The sequence below is a fragment of the Larus michahellis genome, chromosome 1 (assembly GCF_964199755.1).
Source record: "Larus michahellis chromosome 1, bLarMic1.1, whole genome shotgun sequence".
In the NCBI taxonomy this organism is placed as follows: Eukaryota; Metazoa; Chordata; class Aves; order Charadriiformes; family Laridae; genus Larus; species Larus michahellis.
Genome location: NC_133896.1, coordinates 203620163 through 203636842, shown reverse-complemented (window position 1 = coordinate 203636842; position 16680 = coordinate 203620163). Strand labels below are relative to the sequence as shown.

Genomic DNA, 16680 nt, shown 5'->3' with positions numbered 1-16680 from the left:
GCTTGGGATGCTTTTTGCACAAGGAACGTTGTTTTTAACATACAAGTCTGTAAGAAAAGATAATGCATGGAAAAATTAATCCAAATATTTTGGGCAACACTACATTCACTAGGGTCTGCAGTGTAGGGTATTACTGACAAGTAAGGAAACAGCTCTGCAAACCTGCCTTTCTAGTATTTCATTGACCATAAGCAGAGATAAAGGGCATAACAGGACCAGGTTGTAGCTGAGACCTCAGGAAAGCTGGCAGCAAAACAAGCTGGCTAGTCCTCTTCCCCGTCCTGATTCAGTGGTAGCCTCTTTTGGAGATCCTCTCAACGTTAATGTGCCAGCTCATTCTTCTCAATTCAGCCCACCAAGTCCTCTTTGGGCCTGTCCCTGGGGAAAAGTCCTACTTGTTTGTGCCTGGGATCTGCGCTGCTCTCAGCCAAAAATGGGGAAAGGAACGTTCTTCACATACCTTAAACAAAGATGCTGTCACAAATATGGATTCGCAGGCTAGGTCCACTTCAGCGCCTGAATCAAGCTTCTCCTTGAGCTCTTTGCAGGTTTTTGCACTTCCAGAGCGTCTGAATATACCCTCGGTGGAAGGGCCCTCTTGGTAAAGGAGCGAAAGCATGTCCTAAACAAAAGTAAAGGGCAGAGATGCTTTCTCAGAAATGTATTTTATTGTCTAGTGCCATTAAAATGTAGTTTTGCTGCAGATGAAAACCTCTGAGTCCTAAAAAGCCTCACAAACCAAACACAAGTCAAGGCTCACCCTCCAAACCACGCCAAACTGCGCAGCAAAGCTGTGATCTGGGGCTCTGATTTTAGAAAACATCCCCTCAGAAACACTGTGCTGCCACTGCTCAGCACTAACCTCTTGCATGATCTTCCAGGATCTGTGCAAGTTTTAGCCAAGTCATATAAATATATAAGCAATGCGGTATGGGAAAAGGAGAGTGGTCTACCCAATCCAAAGCTCTGCATCTGACAGTGGCCTCAGCCGGACACCACCTTGCAGGAAGATATGAAACCCTCACTGCTCATCAGTGTGTTTATTATTATCATCGACCAGAGACGAAGACTTCTGTTCCATGCCCGATGTCTGAAAAAAATGAGATTTTATCTAATCTGGAAAGTGCTTTGTTTGTTGATATCTATCTGCACTTCTACAGCAAATCAGAATCAGATTTTTACCCTTTTGTTACTTCTTGTGAGAAGTATCACACTCTGCAAGCAGCTCAGGGCTGTTAGTGGGACCACCTCTGGGGCATGGTGTTCCCACCTGGGAGGTCACCCAGAGGGGGCTAAAGCTTGGCTTATGGCCCCTCTGAAGCCAACGAGGCTGCAAAAGAGTAAACAGGTAGGCAGCTCACTACATGAGATATTTAAAAGGGAAGAAAAAACAAGCAGATCCCTTCCTCATGTCTCAGACATGCTGGTCACCTCTCCCCAGGCCTCCTCCAAGTGATGTGGAACGTGTCATGTTTGTCTCTTCCGAGGGGGAAACACAGACAGACATTCTCTGGAATTACCTGAATGCACACAGTGGTCTGAGGACCGAGTTATCACAAGAAATGGCAAGAAAATGGACACTCGGGGAGAGTCTGTCATCATTAAACCAAGTTACCGTAACAGTAATGGCTGAGCACTGGCTTTTGGTGACTTTCCTAGTCTGGGCTGTAAGGTAGGTCCTTCCTGACACACAGCAATGCAAATGAGTCTAATGGAAACTATTATTTTTACTTTTCTTCTTTAACATTTCTTTCTCACTCTTGCAGAAGTTGAAAGCCAAGCATTCATGTAAGTGCAGACACTTTGGAGGAGCACCTTTCATGACAGCAGGATTTGTGTCAGCATTTCCATTTTCTTTGCAGGGATTCAGAGCTCTGCTGTCAAAACAGGCTGAGTCCCACAGCACAGGATCTTAGTGCATGAACAAATGCTTCAAAAATATATTTTGAATAAAATATCCACAAGATACAACTGGAAAGCCCGTCTTGAAGTAGTCAACCCAGACAAAATTACATGAATGAAGCCAATGGTATAAGACAATCCAGCGTGGCAATGGCTAAAAGAGAGCCCTACAGCTGTAAAAGCAAGTTTGAAGCTCTGAAGCAGAGATATCAAACATGCCTGCAGCATTCATCCCTGATATTTTCCTTCTCTTGCAGGTAAATCCCACACAGTCCCTCAGACGCAGGATTCCATTCTCTAGAGACGCTGCATGAAATCAAAAGTAAGTTACATTTTGTGGCAGAAACCCACAGTGTTTAAGATTCAAAGCACAAAGTCTACCAAGCTGTGATTCTGTGCTTAGTAAGTTTGGCTTTTTTCAGATAAAAATTTACTAATATTTATGTTTTGGAGAAATTTCTGAAATGCAGCTTATGAATTGGCTTATGTCTCAGACAAAAAGTATGAGAGAGCAGGTTCTTACACAGTTCATCTCTGAAGGGCTTATCTAAATAACCTAAATGATAAAAATGTACACTTCCCCCTGAAAAGAAAATAACAAACCCACACTATTAAAAGACCTGAAAAGTCCTGGTATGATTCACTATTCAGGCAGCGATAAAACTGCACATCGAGAACAAGCTCAGGAGACAAACCATCTCTTCCTGTAAACTGGTGTAACCCCGCTGATTTCAGTGGGGTTCTCGCCAGTTGTTCCAGCCGAAAGTCAGGCTGTTAGGACAAGGGGCCCAGAGCTCACCCCCCATCTGTAAAGATTTCAATCGCTGCATCAATAACAGGGCAGCCCTCAGTCCTGACCAAAAATGCCACACGTTCTGCCTTAATTATGGCTAGGACTGTGCTCTAAGACTACCTTTTTCATATTCTTGGATGGGTTTGGAGAGCACCCACAGCACTAGCACTCCCTTGAGACAGGATGAAAAGATGCTCCTGCAGCCTTTGTCTGCCCACCTCTTTTTGCAGTGGTGCTGTCAGATCAAAAATGAGGACCCAAAGTGCTTGCCTGTCCTTGGATGCCTTCAAGAAAGGCACTGAAACTGTCTACTTAAGGGCAAGTAGCGTTTGTACACACGCGTGGGCTGTCTATATGGGACAGCAGATGCCACATTTATGGAGTTGGGGATTTTACGGAGATCTTGGGAGTGGTTTAAAAAGTATGTGCGAACATGGCATTTATTTACACTGCGTAAGTGAGGATTAGGGAACCAGCATTACAGCGTGGGCTAGAAAAAAGAAATAGTCCACAGCAGCAGACCGATCACATATATTTCTCAAGCTGCTTACTATTAACCAGGCCTGACCACAGCATATGTTAAAAACCAAAGTTCTTGCTGAGAACCACAAATGAGGTTTCCTTTTGGTTTCTCTGCTTCAGTAATTCCAGTGCCCTGTTTACAAAGTGTCCCCATGTTCTCATTCACTACACAAAGAAATTCCACCCCTGTAAGAGCCAGCCCTGAGCCTAGGACTCACCAAGAGGGGTTTGGGCAGGTTGTCATCCTCACAGATGGCTGTTAGCAAGAGGCCAAAGAGCTTCCCAGGAGCAGCAGATGTTGAGGAGAGGGGTGCATTGTCCAAGTGAGTGCCTGGGCCACGCCAAAAAGCCCAATTTATGATAGATCTTTTCCTTTTAAATGACTTTTGGCTTAAGTCTGGGAAAAGAGAAAGGTGTTTATTAGAAGAAATGCATTTCAATTCTAATTCCAGTATTTGTTTTGTGGTGGTTGCTATGGTTTCAAAGGAAAAAATGTCATGAACTCAACCAACTCCTTGGCATCCGGCTCAGCCTAATCCACCATGCGCATACCTGTGTGTTTGTGTGTATGTGTGTGTGTATAGAATGTGCTGCCTTACCCACGCTCTTAAGAGGATCACCAGGATCTGCACTGCACTGCTGGACCACAGCATCGGCACTTATTGCTAAGTGTGGGATGGCAAACCTCAGCCCGCCAGCTTCACACGGAGCTGGACTGTGCTAAATAACTCATTGCCCATCCACAGGTGCAAAACCACAGACCTTCCTTGGGAAAAAATAATATATAAACTATAAACACCACTGCCCCCACCTTGGCTTGATGTCCGGAGGCATCCCGGTTCCTCTGGCAATGCAGGGGAGCACCTGCTCTCCCCACAAGTAACGCCAGAGAATCAACTAATGGGGTGAGATGTTTTCAGACCAGGAAAAGTCACCACCTTTGCTCTCTTCCCCGCAAAGCAAGTGTATCATTAGTGCCCTCGCTCCAAGCATTTGCTGACCATGGCCCAGGGACGGACCATGGCCTGCCCTTTAATCAGTGCCTTCCAGATGGCATTTCAGCATGCTGCTAACGCACTGATGGGCTTGGTTTGTCTTCATTTATTTTAATGTATTTCATGAGATATCTAATTGAAGCTCCTATTTGCAGTGCACAGAGAAGGAAATACTGATATTAGGATACAAAAAGGGCTTTTTTCATATGACCTTTCTCAACATAAGACAGTGTAAATGGTTCTTAACAGCACAGGCTACTGTTAAGGGTGGGTTGAGACTGTTTATGATGAAAGTGCTAACCAGAAAAAACTTTTTCTGATATATTTTTCCTTTTCTAGATGTTTTCAAAGCCAGTCAGCTTTGATTTAGTAGCTTATCTACACTGTGCACCTTTCCATTAGCTGGTTCTTCAATCTGGTCAAACATTTTGCTTTCTGCTGTTGTGGAGTGCAAAGGGTAGAAGCAAGGCTCGCAGAACTAAGGGTTGTGGTATAATACCAGATTTTTCTCTTCTATACTTTAATACACTTGTTTTTTAGCCCAAATAGTGATTTTCATTATACGTCATTCCATTCTAGATCACGCTCCCTTTGGGAATGGGTGGAAGTCTTTTCATTAGAGGCTTGCAGGATGAAAAGTTACATTTTAACTCAAAATGTGAACATATGAATGTGAAAGCCTGATGAAAAATTCTTTTAATAAAAAATAATACGGAGGATATACATTTTAAGCAGTCCAAAGCTTCATGAAATATAAGCTTGGCAGTGTCTAAGGCTTTACTTGACACATCATGTTTTGGGAGAACGTAACTAACCTATAACTTTCAAAATGGCAATTTTTCTTTCAGATGAGCTGGATATTAGCACATGAATATGGTTTGCATCACTTGGAGTTCTTTTCACACAATGGCAAATACAAATTGGTGTTTTTTTCTGGCGACCCTGTAGATCTCAGTGGAAGTAAAAATTAAGAAGAGATGCTATTTTGGAGAACAAGGAACAGCAGAAGTGGAAAAAATTGGTCTGGTCTTTAAATTAGGAACTTTTCTTAGTCTCTCACTGTTAAAAGCCATGGCCCAAACTGACAATGTGAGCAAGGGGTAATTGTGATTAACTGCAGCGCTCTCCTGGGACAGGAAGGAAATCTTAGTAAGTGTCCTCCAGCATACCAAGGCAGAAACCAACATATGATGTACGGCAACAAAATGCCACGTCACTTACAAAACTAACATCTACTGAACAACAGAAAACTCATCCTTGTCATATCCCCCTTTCTAAGGGGGTTGAGAAGTCTTGAGGTAAAGAGCAGATGAGAAGAGCAGGTTTTCTTGAACCTGTGCAAAGTTACAACATTAGGAGAAGTCCAGCCTCCTCTCAGCCAAGACAGATGCCAGTTATTGCTCTGCAGAAGTACTTCCATACAAAAACACCAGGGCCTTGTTCTGGTGGATTATTCTAGGGCAGAATCAGAAAAACAGCAATACTTCTTTGGTTGCAGATCTTGCTCAGAGCTCATTCTGCTCCCTGTCTATTCTGCTCATATTTTACATGCAGGGAGTTTCTATACATAGGTAGTATCCCAGACATACAAGTGGCATTTCGTCTTCTTGCAAACTAATCAGAAAATTCTAAGTAAAACCTCAGATCTGTTTAACAATGTAGCATCCTTTCTGATCAAACCCCTAACTGTCAAACAATTTCCAAAGACCTCCTTTCTGTATTGAGACCAACTTGTCGAAATTTCGCTTTCTCTTTTAACAGACAATTAAATAATAATTTGGATTACAGCCTAGCCACTGACAACAATCAGTTCTTTCAAGTTAAACTTTAAGCAAATCAGTATGTACAATACTTTTTAGACATGTGCTCATGAGCATTACTTAATGGCTATGTTTAACTCGTAGGTGACCATTCCTGCCCTGCTACGTGCTGAAAGGCTGCAGGACAGGCAACAGAAACACTCCAGTTCTTCCACACAGTAAATTCTTCTGTACTTTTTTTAACCATCCTGCCAGGACAGCTGATGCAGCTACACCACCACAACCGGCGTCCACGCAGCTACTTATTTGACGTGATGGCCAGTTGTCAGTCATGTCTGCCTGTCAACACCTACAAAGCTGCCTAACCATGGTGCGTGCTGGTACAACTGGGCAGCTACCCCTTGTTGCTTCCAGAAGGGGCAGCGTGCCCAGCACAGCGATATCGCTGCAGGAAGTGACGGCAGGGAGGACAGCACAGCATGTGGCAGTGAAATGTGGGGTTACAGACGCCACTCCCTGTAAATTTGCCCTGTAAGCGGTGGTGTGCCTAGTGGTTTCCTAACAACAACACAGATTTTGGCCTGCTGATCTGTAGATGAGCCTAAAGCCACATCATAGCCTTGGCTTGCACACAGGTGCACTCTGCCATTTTCCAAAAATGAAATAGGTGAGAAAGAGTTAGGAACACACAGCACTGTATGCAAGATAATCTGTTTTGTAAGCGGCCAGACCTATACATCACTTTAAAAGGTTTTGTCTGATGAAAGCAGGAAAGGCGAACAGACTGAAAGCCCCTTTTTCCCACTTAGCGCAGTGCCTGATCGTGACTTGCAGGCTGCCCCAGGCTTTTGCTGCCCCAAAGCCAGCCTCTCCTCCCCTCCTGCGGCTTGCGCAGCACCGCTGACAACACATCTGCATTAGAACTTTACAGGACTGATTTGCATTTCTATTTTCTCTTGCCAGTCAACGTCAGCTGCCAAGCGGGGCCTGTAAACCTAATTACACCCCTTTGCTAGATTGCCTCATTCTTAAAATATGCCATGAAGTAATATATGATACAAATTACTGGGGAAGGGGGGATGAAGGAGTGTGGAAAGGAAATTGATTTATATAAAATGCAATCAATTTCTGGAATAATTTGTAATAGACACTGGTATAACCTCACTATATTTAATTTCTAAAAACATTACAAATGGATTTTATTCATATATTGTGGGAGATCTTAGCTATTGGGGAGTGCACAGGATAACAGTGTGTATATGTTATTTTTATTATTAGATGGTCATTAGTGGTGAAGTAAGGCAGAATTTCTAATTGAGCCGAGTATGCCAGCCTGTTAAGCACAATAAAAACACACCCTGTGATGCATCCTTGCCCTACAGAGTTTTTAGTCTAATGCCCCAATCCTGTAAAGATCTCCTTGTTTGTTTTACCCATGAGCAGTAAGCAGTCATTGCATCACTGACAACAGAGTACAAAACAGAGAGCAGGTGCTGATATATTTGCAGCATCAAAGCCAAAGGCTGAAGAAAATATTACTGTATTCATTTCACTCAAAGAGAATTGAAATAAAGAAGTTGCATTTGCTCACTTCATCTAGGTACTCAAGTACATGCCGAAGCTTTGCCACGTGAGGGTCCCAGTGAGGCAGGTGTACAGTCCTAAGTACCTTGTTGAGATAAAGGATGCTGACAAACGCTGCATGGGAATTCTGTGCTGAAGTCAAGCCTTGACTCCTGAACCGTAAAACCTCCCTTGTTACAGAGCACGGCAAGGGCTGCAGAGAGAAGCTCAGCTAATAGACTTACAAAAATTGTAGGGGAGAGATCTTGTCTTTCTTATGCCGGTTTTAGAACAACCATTTGACAGACAGCTTGTCAAAACATAACTCACAAAGATGACACACATACAACAGCACACTCAAATCAGGGAGAGCTACATTGCAAACCCCCCCGTGCAGCTGGAAAGGTACATCTGCGTGTTCCTCTTTGCTTTCCACCAGCCCCCTCCATCCCAGCCTGTTCGCTTTCAACAGCAGAGCCTGGGAGGCAGCGGGGCTGTGGGCGAACGATGCTGGGGCAAGCGGGGCACGTACCGTTCAGCTGCTGGCACACAGCCAGGCGGCTAGGCTTCAGCACAAACTGGCACTGCAGCTCCTGGGGCAGCTGCTCCGTCAAGAAGGACCCCTGAAGCTGCCGGGGGCAGGCACAGTGCTTTGATCCATGGGGCATAGCGTCGCGAATGTGGCTCATTTTAATTCCAAAGGGATACTCATGTCCTGTTCAAAGACAAATCATAATAATCTGTGTTGGATTGACTGGAGACTTGCAAAACTCCATCTGCCTTGGAGGAAAAGCAGATTTTGCATGCTGGCCTGCGGCACTTTCTCTCTCAGTACTCTCAGAATTGACGCTTTTCTGCATATTTACACTGGCATAAATCATACACTGGCAGATACGGAGTTACTGTGTTCACTGTAGTTAAACAGGCATAAAAGTAAAATCAGACCTATTACAGCTGCATCACACAAAAGACCACCAGAAAAAATACAAGTGATAATTTCTCAATTCAGTGTTTATTCTTTCTACTGCTTTACTTGTGACACTGAAGCTTAGGTACTGGTTGCTCACGTGGTTCTGGCAAGAAATGAGATTTTGGGAGCAGTCATCTGTCAAATTTTTGCTGAGCATGCAAAACCAAAAAATCCAGTGTGAAAGTGATCTTCCCTCCCTCTCCATGCACAGCCATCAACTCAGTCAAATGAGACACAATTATGGTTCCCGTCTGAGGCTGAAACAGGAAGGAAACGTTAATCATAGGGCTAATGCAAATGAGCTACGCTCAGCATTAACCAGCATCTTTGGGGACTACACAGAGGCAATTCATTTCTGGAGAAGCTTTCAAAAATGCCACCAGGAAGATATTTTTTGGACTTGTCTAGAGACCTGGCAGTTGAAATACATTAAATATGGGTGCAATGTTAAGATGTTTTAATTAATTTGCACTTAGACTTGAACACTGATAGGGGAGAGATGTTATTTGAGATTATAGGTAGCGTGAAGCTGAAGCACAGTCAAACTTCTGATGTCTACCTATGATAAAAGCTGTCCTTATCCAATAAACCTTTGCCTAAATATCAAGAACAGCATCAGTTTTATATCAGATTCTTCTTTTCCAAGGATTCTAACTTGAATTTGCAGTGAGAGAGTCAATCAACTAGAAAGGCCTTTCCCATTTCTGAATTCTCTGGTTCTATGTTTAAAACCATAGCTGTGATTTTCTCTGAAGAAGCTACACATAATAGTCAGAAAGACAAAGTCTGGTATGTTTCAAAGACAAAATAGTTTGCACTGTCTATAGGGTGCACAACTTAGACATTGTATAAATATTAATGTTGTCTGACTCCAGCAAAGCATTTGTAGCTAAGGCTGCTTTAAGAAGGAATGCTAAGATTTACTGGGGTTAGATTTGCAGGAGAAAAACAGAAAATCCACAGATCTTTCTCGTTCTAATCATCTGTGAACTCATACAGCACAAGTAATGCTGGGCTTCTACAGGGAAAGGTTCTTAATAACAGGAAGGGATTTGTTCTCAGTGAATCATGGGCCAAAATCAAATCACTCCATCCAATCACTTCTGAGCTTTGGGTCGATTCCTGGGGAGGAAATGTTTCGAAAAGCATTTTAGAAAGTGAATAAGCAATAATTTGTTCCTAATCAGAGGGGAGCTGTCAGCCAGTAAGAGAAACACAGGATTGGAAAGGACCTCTTGAATCAGTTAACTTGAATTGTGGAAGAACAGAACATTTCTCAAAACTCTGCTGAGTTTTGCTGAGGAGGGGAGTAAACAATGTTACGGAAGTGTAGGAAGAAATATGGTAAAGCTGGACCAGCTCCAGGAGAAGAGGTGAGTGAGTGGAGCAGCTGACTTTGTAGAAAGACCGAGGGTCATGCAGCAAAATTGGGGCAGAAATAAATGAACTTTTTCAACCTCTAAGTGACACAAGCAGACAATTGCTCTTCAAGACAAAGGATAAGCATCTGACTAGCTCCCCAAATAGGCAAACTTGCGTGACAGGGAAGTAAGAGAAAAAACGGGAAAAACAAAACAAAACAAAAGAGGAACTGCACTTCGGTCTTCTCTGTATTTCTTGCTTCCTTCAGCACTAGAAACTGAGTGAATGTTGAAAAACAAAATCGTATCAAGAACTTACCAATAAGAGGGTAAGGAGCATCTTCTCTTCCTGAAATCACCCACAGCTTGTAGTCTTTTTCGGAGCCCTTTAAAACCAAAATTAAGAATAAGTTTGCCAGCCATTAAGAACAGGTTTGTGTTAGGTTCCTCACAATATAAGGGTATTCTGCACCTTGCCAGTGGGGTCAAAAGAACCCCTTTTACTCCTGTAGTGCCCAAATTTGCCACCAGCAAAGCTTCTGAATTGTGTCTGTTATGTGCAATGTGATTTAGGTGACCAGGGTCTAGCTCTGAGCAGTGAGAGGGGCAGGAACCTGTCCTTTCTGAAGGAAAAGGGTGAGATTTGCCCCAGTTCTTTCAGTGCTCCTGGAAACAGAGGGATGGAGGTCACAGACTGCCAGGACTCAGGATTGCTTTTGAGGCCAGACCAATGCATTAGCGACGCGAGCTCCCCATGCCACGTGGCTGAGCCAGTCCTTGGCCTGCATGCCTCCCCGCTGCCAGGAGGCTGGAAATGAGGCAGTCCCCAGCATGGAGGGGACCTCCTGCCCCAGGTGCTGCTCCTGGCCCCCAGCCCTTCTGTGCCCCACTTCTCCCCACCGGCGCTGAGCAGCACCCAACCCCAAGAAGAGACAGGTCTGATCCCCTGGAGAGATTACAGATAAGCAGCATGAAGCGGAGGCCTGGCTGCAGAGCATGTGGCAGACAGCGGGCAGTTCCTGTGAGCTAAGGTGACCCTTCAGCTCTGTCCTGAGAACCAGGGTAACTGCATCCTCCAGGATGCGCTCTGGCACACAGGCACCTCCAGCCTCACACCGGAGACCTCTGCTCCGCTATCTCCCAGCTCCTCTACGTTCCCTCTAAGCAGAAGGAGCTCAGGCTTGCCAAACAACAGAATCCCATGCCCTGCACTGGAGAGCAGGGCAGGGGCACCTTCACCGGAGACCTGAGCCTGCACTGATGATGCCAAGGTGAGGATGGCACCCAAGGGGCTCCTGGCACTCAGCGCTGCCCCAAAATCTCCTCACAGGGCTGCCGTCAGCCCTTTTGTGCAGCCCTTTTGTGTGGAAGGGCTTGGGAGCACTGGATGGTGCTTTAAGACTGCTGAGCCCTCTTTTGAAATTTACAGTGGAGAGGATAAATTTACATCAAAGACGACAATTTCCAGAGGACTGGAAAATGTGAACATCTTTGGGAAGAGCTATGTAAAATCTCTGATTTGAAAGCAAATCTAAATATTGCCCGTAGCATAAATATACAAGTCAATGTTGCAGTTTAACTGAAGAATAGTACATTATTTCAGATATAATGGTGAGACAATAGAGAAAAAAAGAATGACATTTAATATAAACCACTCTCAGGACAAAAGGTAATAGCAACTGGATAAATACACTGCATGAAAAGTGATCTATTGTACCTAAAATCCCTTTTCAGTGACACTGCTAAATAAGTTTTCTGGCTACAAAAGGTGGTAAATGCCTCATGACAGTATTTATTTTATTTATTAAGCTCTGAAATTAAATCCTATCTCCTTTTAAAGAGAATTGCCTACTATCCTGCATTGTCTGGACCTTCACTCAGTGTCCCCAAAGCTCTTGAGACTCTTTCTACTTGCCGCACGCACCTGGTGTAATGCTGATACACTCCATAAAAGCCTTCACAGTTTGCTCTCTGACTGACAGAGCTTTCTGGCCCATATTAGCACTGCTGTTAAGTTAGCTAGCAGGGGGCAGAAGGAAAATAAATAGACTTTGGAGACATCTCTGATGCCTCAGGGCAAGCAGCCAGGAGCAAATAAATACAGCTGAGGAGCACAAGAAAGGGTATTTACTTTTCCTTTTAGATATATATATGAAAGGGTTCGTTGGTGTGAAGGGGAAGCAGGGGAAGGGGAAGAGCTGGTAGGCGCAGTTTCAGGAGGCAGACTCCTCATCTCTCGATTGCAAATGTTGTCCTTTATGGGCTTTATGGGGCCATTTGTCAGTATAAATGTGACTGTCCCAGAAAAGTCAGCAAGTGTGCCTACAGAGCTGGGAAACCCAAGGCCCTTCTTTCTGCCCCACTTGGTAATTTGGAACAGATGATCAATGCCATTTTGCACGAACTAGTTGTCATTTTACCAGAGAAACCACAGAGGGAAAAACCCTGATGTGTTAAACCAGAGTGAACTCAGCCAAAGTAATAGCCCCATTAATCACGCAACATGTGAAATGTAGTTTTTATAATTGCCATTGAAAAGTCGTAGAGCTCCTTTCAAGTGGTTCTCTCTGGACATAAATAAAAAACCTCATGACAGCACAGGAGGAAAAGCATCCTCGCAGTCAGAACAATCCTACAAGGGGGTTGGGTGCTTGATTCATACACAGGCTACAGCTTAATTTATTTAACTTGTTTGATTTTATTGCTAATCTTACGCCTCTAATGAAAAAGGCTTTATGCTATGAAGATGCAGTGAAAAAATGTAGTATATTATTTGGGCAAATAATTCTGCAGGCAAGATTTTACATCTTTCAGATGGCTTTCATTCTTTTTCCACTCAAAATAAAAATGTAAAGAGGAGGAAAGGCTTGATTGTGATACATACAAAAGAGCACAAAGCTGAAACCTAACCTGCTCCTCCTCCTGCTCATCTCAAACAAAATATTCTCTTCCAACACTACCATTTTGTTGTTTTTTCTGTACACAAAATGAGGACGCGCAAATGACACCCAAAAAATCGGTAAAAATGAAGCATATAATAATAAAGACTTGCAGTTGTAATATAGCATATATAGAGAGTCTTGATTTTTGATGCAGACTGGGGGTGACAATCTGCAATTAAATCCGTAATTTTAACTCACATCTTATCCTTTTCACCTTGCAGTCCCTCCATCAACTCCAGGGCTACTGAAATGGACAGACTGGTGGATCGTGAGCTCAGAGCAGAGCCCCAGCCCTGGTGTAAATGGGATGTCTGAGCCATAACCAGATGGACAGAAAGAAATTGCTGTGCCTGGGAAATAACAAGTTAGCAGAATAAGCCCCTGGACACAGAATGAATGCTAGGGAAGGCAAATTCTCAGGTTACTCCAATTTTCGCTAGGGCTCTCCAGAAGCCCCAGTGAAGCACAAGAGTGGCATTTTGGTCATATTGACTCTTCACACTCAGGGCTGTGGTAAGGAAAGACTTGTCAGATTCCATGCAATGAGATCAACACATGCATCAAGAGTAAGACATTTTAAAAAAATCTTGTTACGCAAACAGCAGACTGACAGGCCAGTTAAAAAGCTGTCACCCAGGAGCTTCTATGACCATTGGTGTTGGTTGGAGCCACAATGTAAAACAATGAGAGAAACAGAGTAAGGGAGCCAGAATTCTTGTCCCTGGCACTGATTCGTTACTACACCTGAGGCACTACATTGCCTGGTTTAGAGCAAAGGGGCAGCACTTGAGCTACTAGGAATCGCTGCATCTACTTGGTGCACTACCCTGCATTACTGTAAGTCTTGTAAAAGCCCTTTTCCAAAACGGATTCAGGACATTGCTTAAATTGTGTGCATTCAGATTCTGTGCAATCACTCATTTACATTCACATCTCGCATAACACTAAAGGTCCGTGGATATTTAGAGTGGCTGATTTGGACACTTGAGAGCAGTGCTTGTACTTGTAATCTGGGGACACAGCCGATCATGCACGTTTGCACATTTTGAAACCAACTAACAAGCAGGTCAGTAGGTTTCCTGTTCACACTGAAGTATGCAAAAGGAGCTGTATCAAACTCTCACTTCTTGTGTCAAGATATCCTGTTAGGCATCAGCAAAACAGATTCAAAAGCGACTTCAAACATGACGGATCCCTTACAGGGATGAGAGACTTATTAAAAACTTTTAAGAAACTTGATGATCTCTGGAGGTCTATATATTAACAAGGCACTTTTGCTTCATTTCAATAACACTGAATTACTATGATAAAGGATTTAATTAATGTTCATATCCTAAAACTTGGAAAAAGTGCAAGAGAAGAACTGATTACTAAAAGCGACTACAAAAAGGCTCATTAAAACTGGTGCAAGGACTTACGTTAATTCCCAGCTGCTGCAGGGCCATGAGAATTACATCATTTGCTGTATCAACATTGGTTATACTTAGGGTTTTTGACTGTGAATAGAAAAAAGGAGAAGGAGGAAGTGGCATTAAAAATTTGGATTTGCAAAGAGTACCTGAAATGCAATAGCTCTGCATAATTCATTGCTGGAAAAAATGAGACTATCCTGTTAAAATTTTACGTGATAAATAAGTTATCCTGCATAGATAAAATCCAGGTGTCTGAGACCGGGGTTTGATTCCTCTGCTTTGTCGCATACTTTATGTATTTGCTCCCTGCTTCCCCAATAGCTTCATCAGAAGGGAGAGGGCCATGATTACTGGGGACAAGACCTCCACATTAAAATATGCAAAAAGGCACAGTCACTAACCGTACTTTAGACACTGCACGAAGGAGATGTAATGGTTTGACTAATTTAAAAGCAAGCAAGTTTTCTTTGAAAAAATGAAAAATTTCAGTAATTTTTTTCAGTGAACTACGAGGCTCTCGTATCAATTGTTAATAATTTCTATCCTTTCCTACTGAAGATCTCCCTGGCAAGAAAATACGGTACACAGGCTTCATCTCTATATCCTTTGCCACATTCTATATAGATTTCTCAAAGCTAGATTTGGCTTTGTACCAGAAGCACTTCCTCTTGGTAATCTTTCATCCAGTTAAAGTGCTACCTCTCCAGCATCCTCCAGAATCTGCCAATTGGCAGTACGGAAAAGCATGGATCATCAGAAACACTGCTTTCTACATACCTATGGCGACCAGCACGAAATGCCAAGCTTTGTGTTGGAGGAAGTGCCTCTTTCCACAAGGCAGCCTTTCCAGTGTGAGATTTCAGCACCTGCTGCCTGGCACCAGTATTACTCCCGTACAGCTGGGCAGTGCTCTGTACCTCCGCACCGCGGGCTGCTCTTACGCAGGGCAGCACATTTCAAACACACCAGGATTAATGTCTCCATCCTCAGCCCCGCTGGGATGTGGAAGCACCGCTGCCATCACCTTGCAGAGGCAAAACCAAATGGGGACAGCATGTCCAGAGTGGTTTTTGCTTGCACCACCACACCTACGCTGGCCTCACTTCCAAGCCGACAGGCAGCTCCTACACATCAAGCACAAGCTACTAAGCCCTCTTTAGAGGCGTGCTAGTTTGGCTCTGATAACAAGACTACTACACAGCTTTTGGACTGCAGCTGGTTCATGGCCAACCTAAAGCCCTGGCAGAATAAACACATGCCCACTGCGACAAACCGCCCAGGCGCATCCAATGGCCCAAAGAAGGGAAGGTGGCAGAGCCGGGATGTAAATGTTCACTGCCAGTCCCAACACAGTTTGCTATACCCTGCTACCCTGTGTAGCATATCAGTTTTATACTGGCCATAGGATGATCAGGTGAAACAACCCCCTGACATTTTGCATTTAGAAAAGATCTGAGCTGTACATTTGTATAAGTCCCTGATGGTAACAAGCTGCCATGGCAATCAAAGGAAAGTAGTGAGAATACTGTATATCTCGCTTCGGGACATATCTGAAAGCTCATACCATAAAAAATTTAACATTTGCCTGAAGCAATGACATCTGGCTCTCAGGAGTAGGTCAGCACATTTGCATAAGTTTTGCTCTTGGCTAGAATATAATAAAATGTTTTGTGCCTTGTGTTCAGCCTTCGTTACCTTCCAAAACTGAAATAATTCCTGGGCATCTCCAGCTGCTGTAGCACAGGGACCACACTGCCATAAGAACAATTTGCATCACAAAGTTTCCATCTGCTCCTCCACTATTCCTCTACTGTTTTATTACTGATAATAGTTAAACTACAGTGTGTAATTTCCAGGACTGTCAGGACCAGGAAACAATATTTGGCATGTAAGCTAATTATAAGTAAGGAGAAAAGACATTTTAAAAAAAACCCCAAACAAACCCTGGGACAAGAGAGCAACACCTGAGTGCATGTATTATTTATAGACATTTACGCCTGAGCACACCTCGATCTGCAGTCCTGCTTTTCAACTATCACAATTATTGTTACTGTTTATTAATATTTGTCTTAGCAACCTGGCAATTCTAACTATTATCATTTAACTTAATAATGTTTTTCTGAAAAAAGGCAGACTCCTTTATGCTTAGGTCTATGCAAATACAGAATTCTAAGTAAGTGGAGATTCACTGTTGGGCAAAGACCTCCAATGAAGTCTATCTTCTGCAAAAATTTCTTGTGTCCTTGCGAATGCTCTTTAGGCTTCTGAGCATGAAATACAGATCTTAAAAGCACAGTCAGAAAGAAAGGACAAGTGTACACGAAGCAGAGGAAGAATAGACGGATTATTACTGAATGCTAGGGTATCCCTAGAGAATAATTTAGTTTAAATTGGTTAAGAATGACTTAGTAAAAAAGGTGCAAATCACCCTGTGGATGATCTTTCTTTACCAATTTACCT

At 43.3% G+C, this 16680-nt stretch overlaps 1 protein-coding gene across 1 annotated transcript in view; it reads right to left on the bottom strand.

Annotated features, from left to right (window-relative positions):
• Positions 1-16680, bottom strand: part of ARHGAP20 (Rho GTPase activating protein 20) — a 61401-nt gene that overhangs the window by 6154 nt on the left and 38567 nt on the right. Inside the window, exons 7-11 of the mRNA XM_074569778.1 lie at positions 14227-14304; positions 10186-10252; positions 8068-8250; positions 3436-3614; positions 461-622 (exon numbers count right to left, since the gene is read on the bottom strand). Coding sequence (XP_074425879.1) covers positions 461-622; positions 3436-3614; positions 8068-8250; positions 10186-10252; positions 14227-14304 — 669 coding nt within the window. The remainder of the gene's footprint in view (positions 1-460; positions 623-3435; positions 3615-8067; positions 8251-10185; positions 10253-14226; positions 14305-16680) is intronic.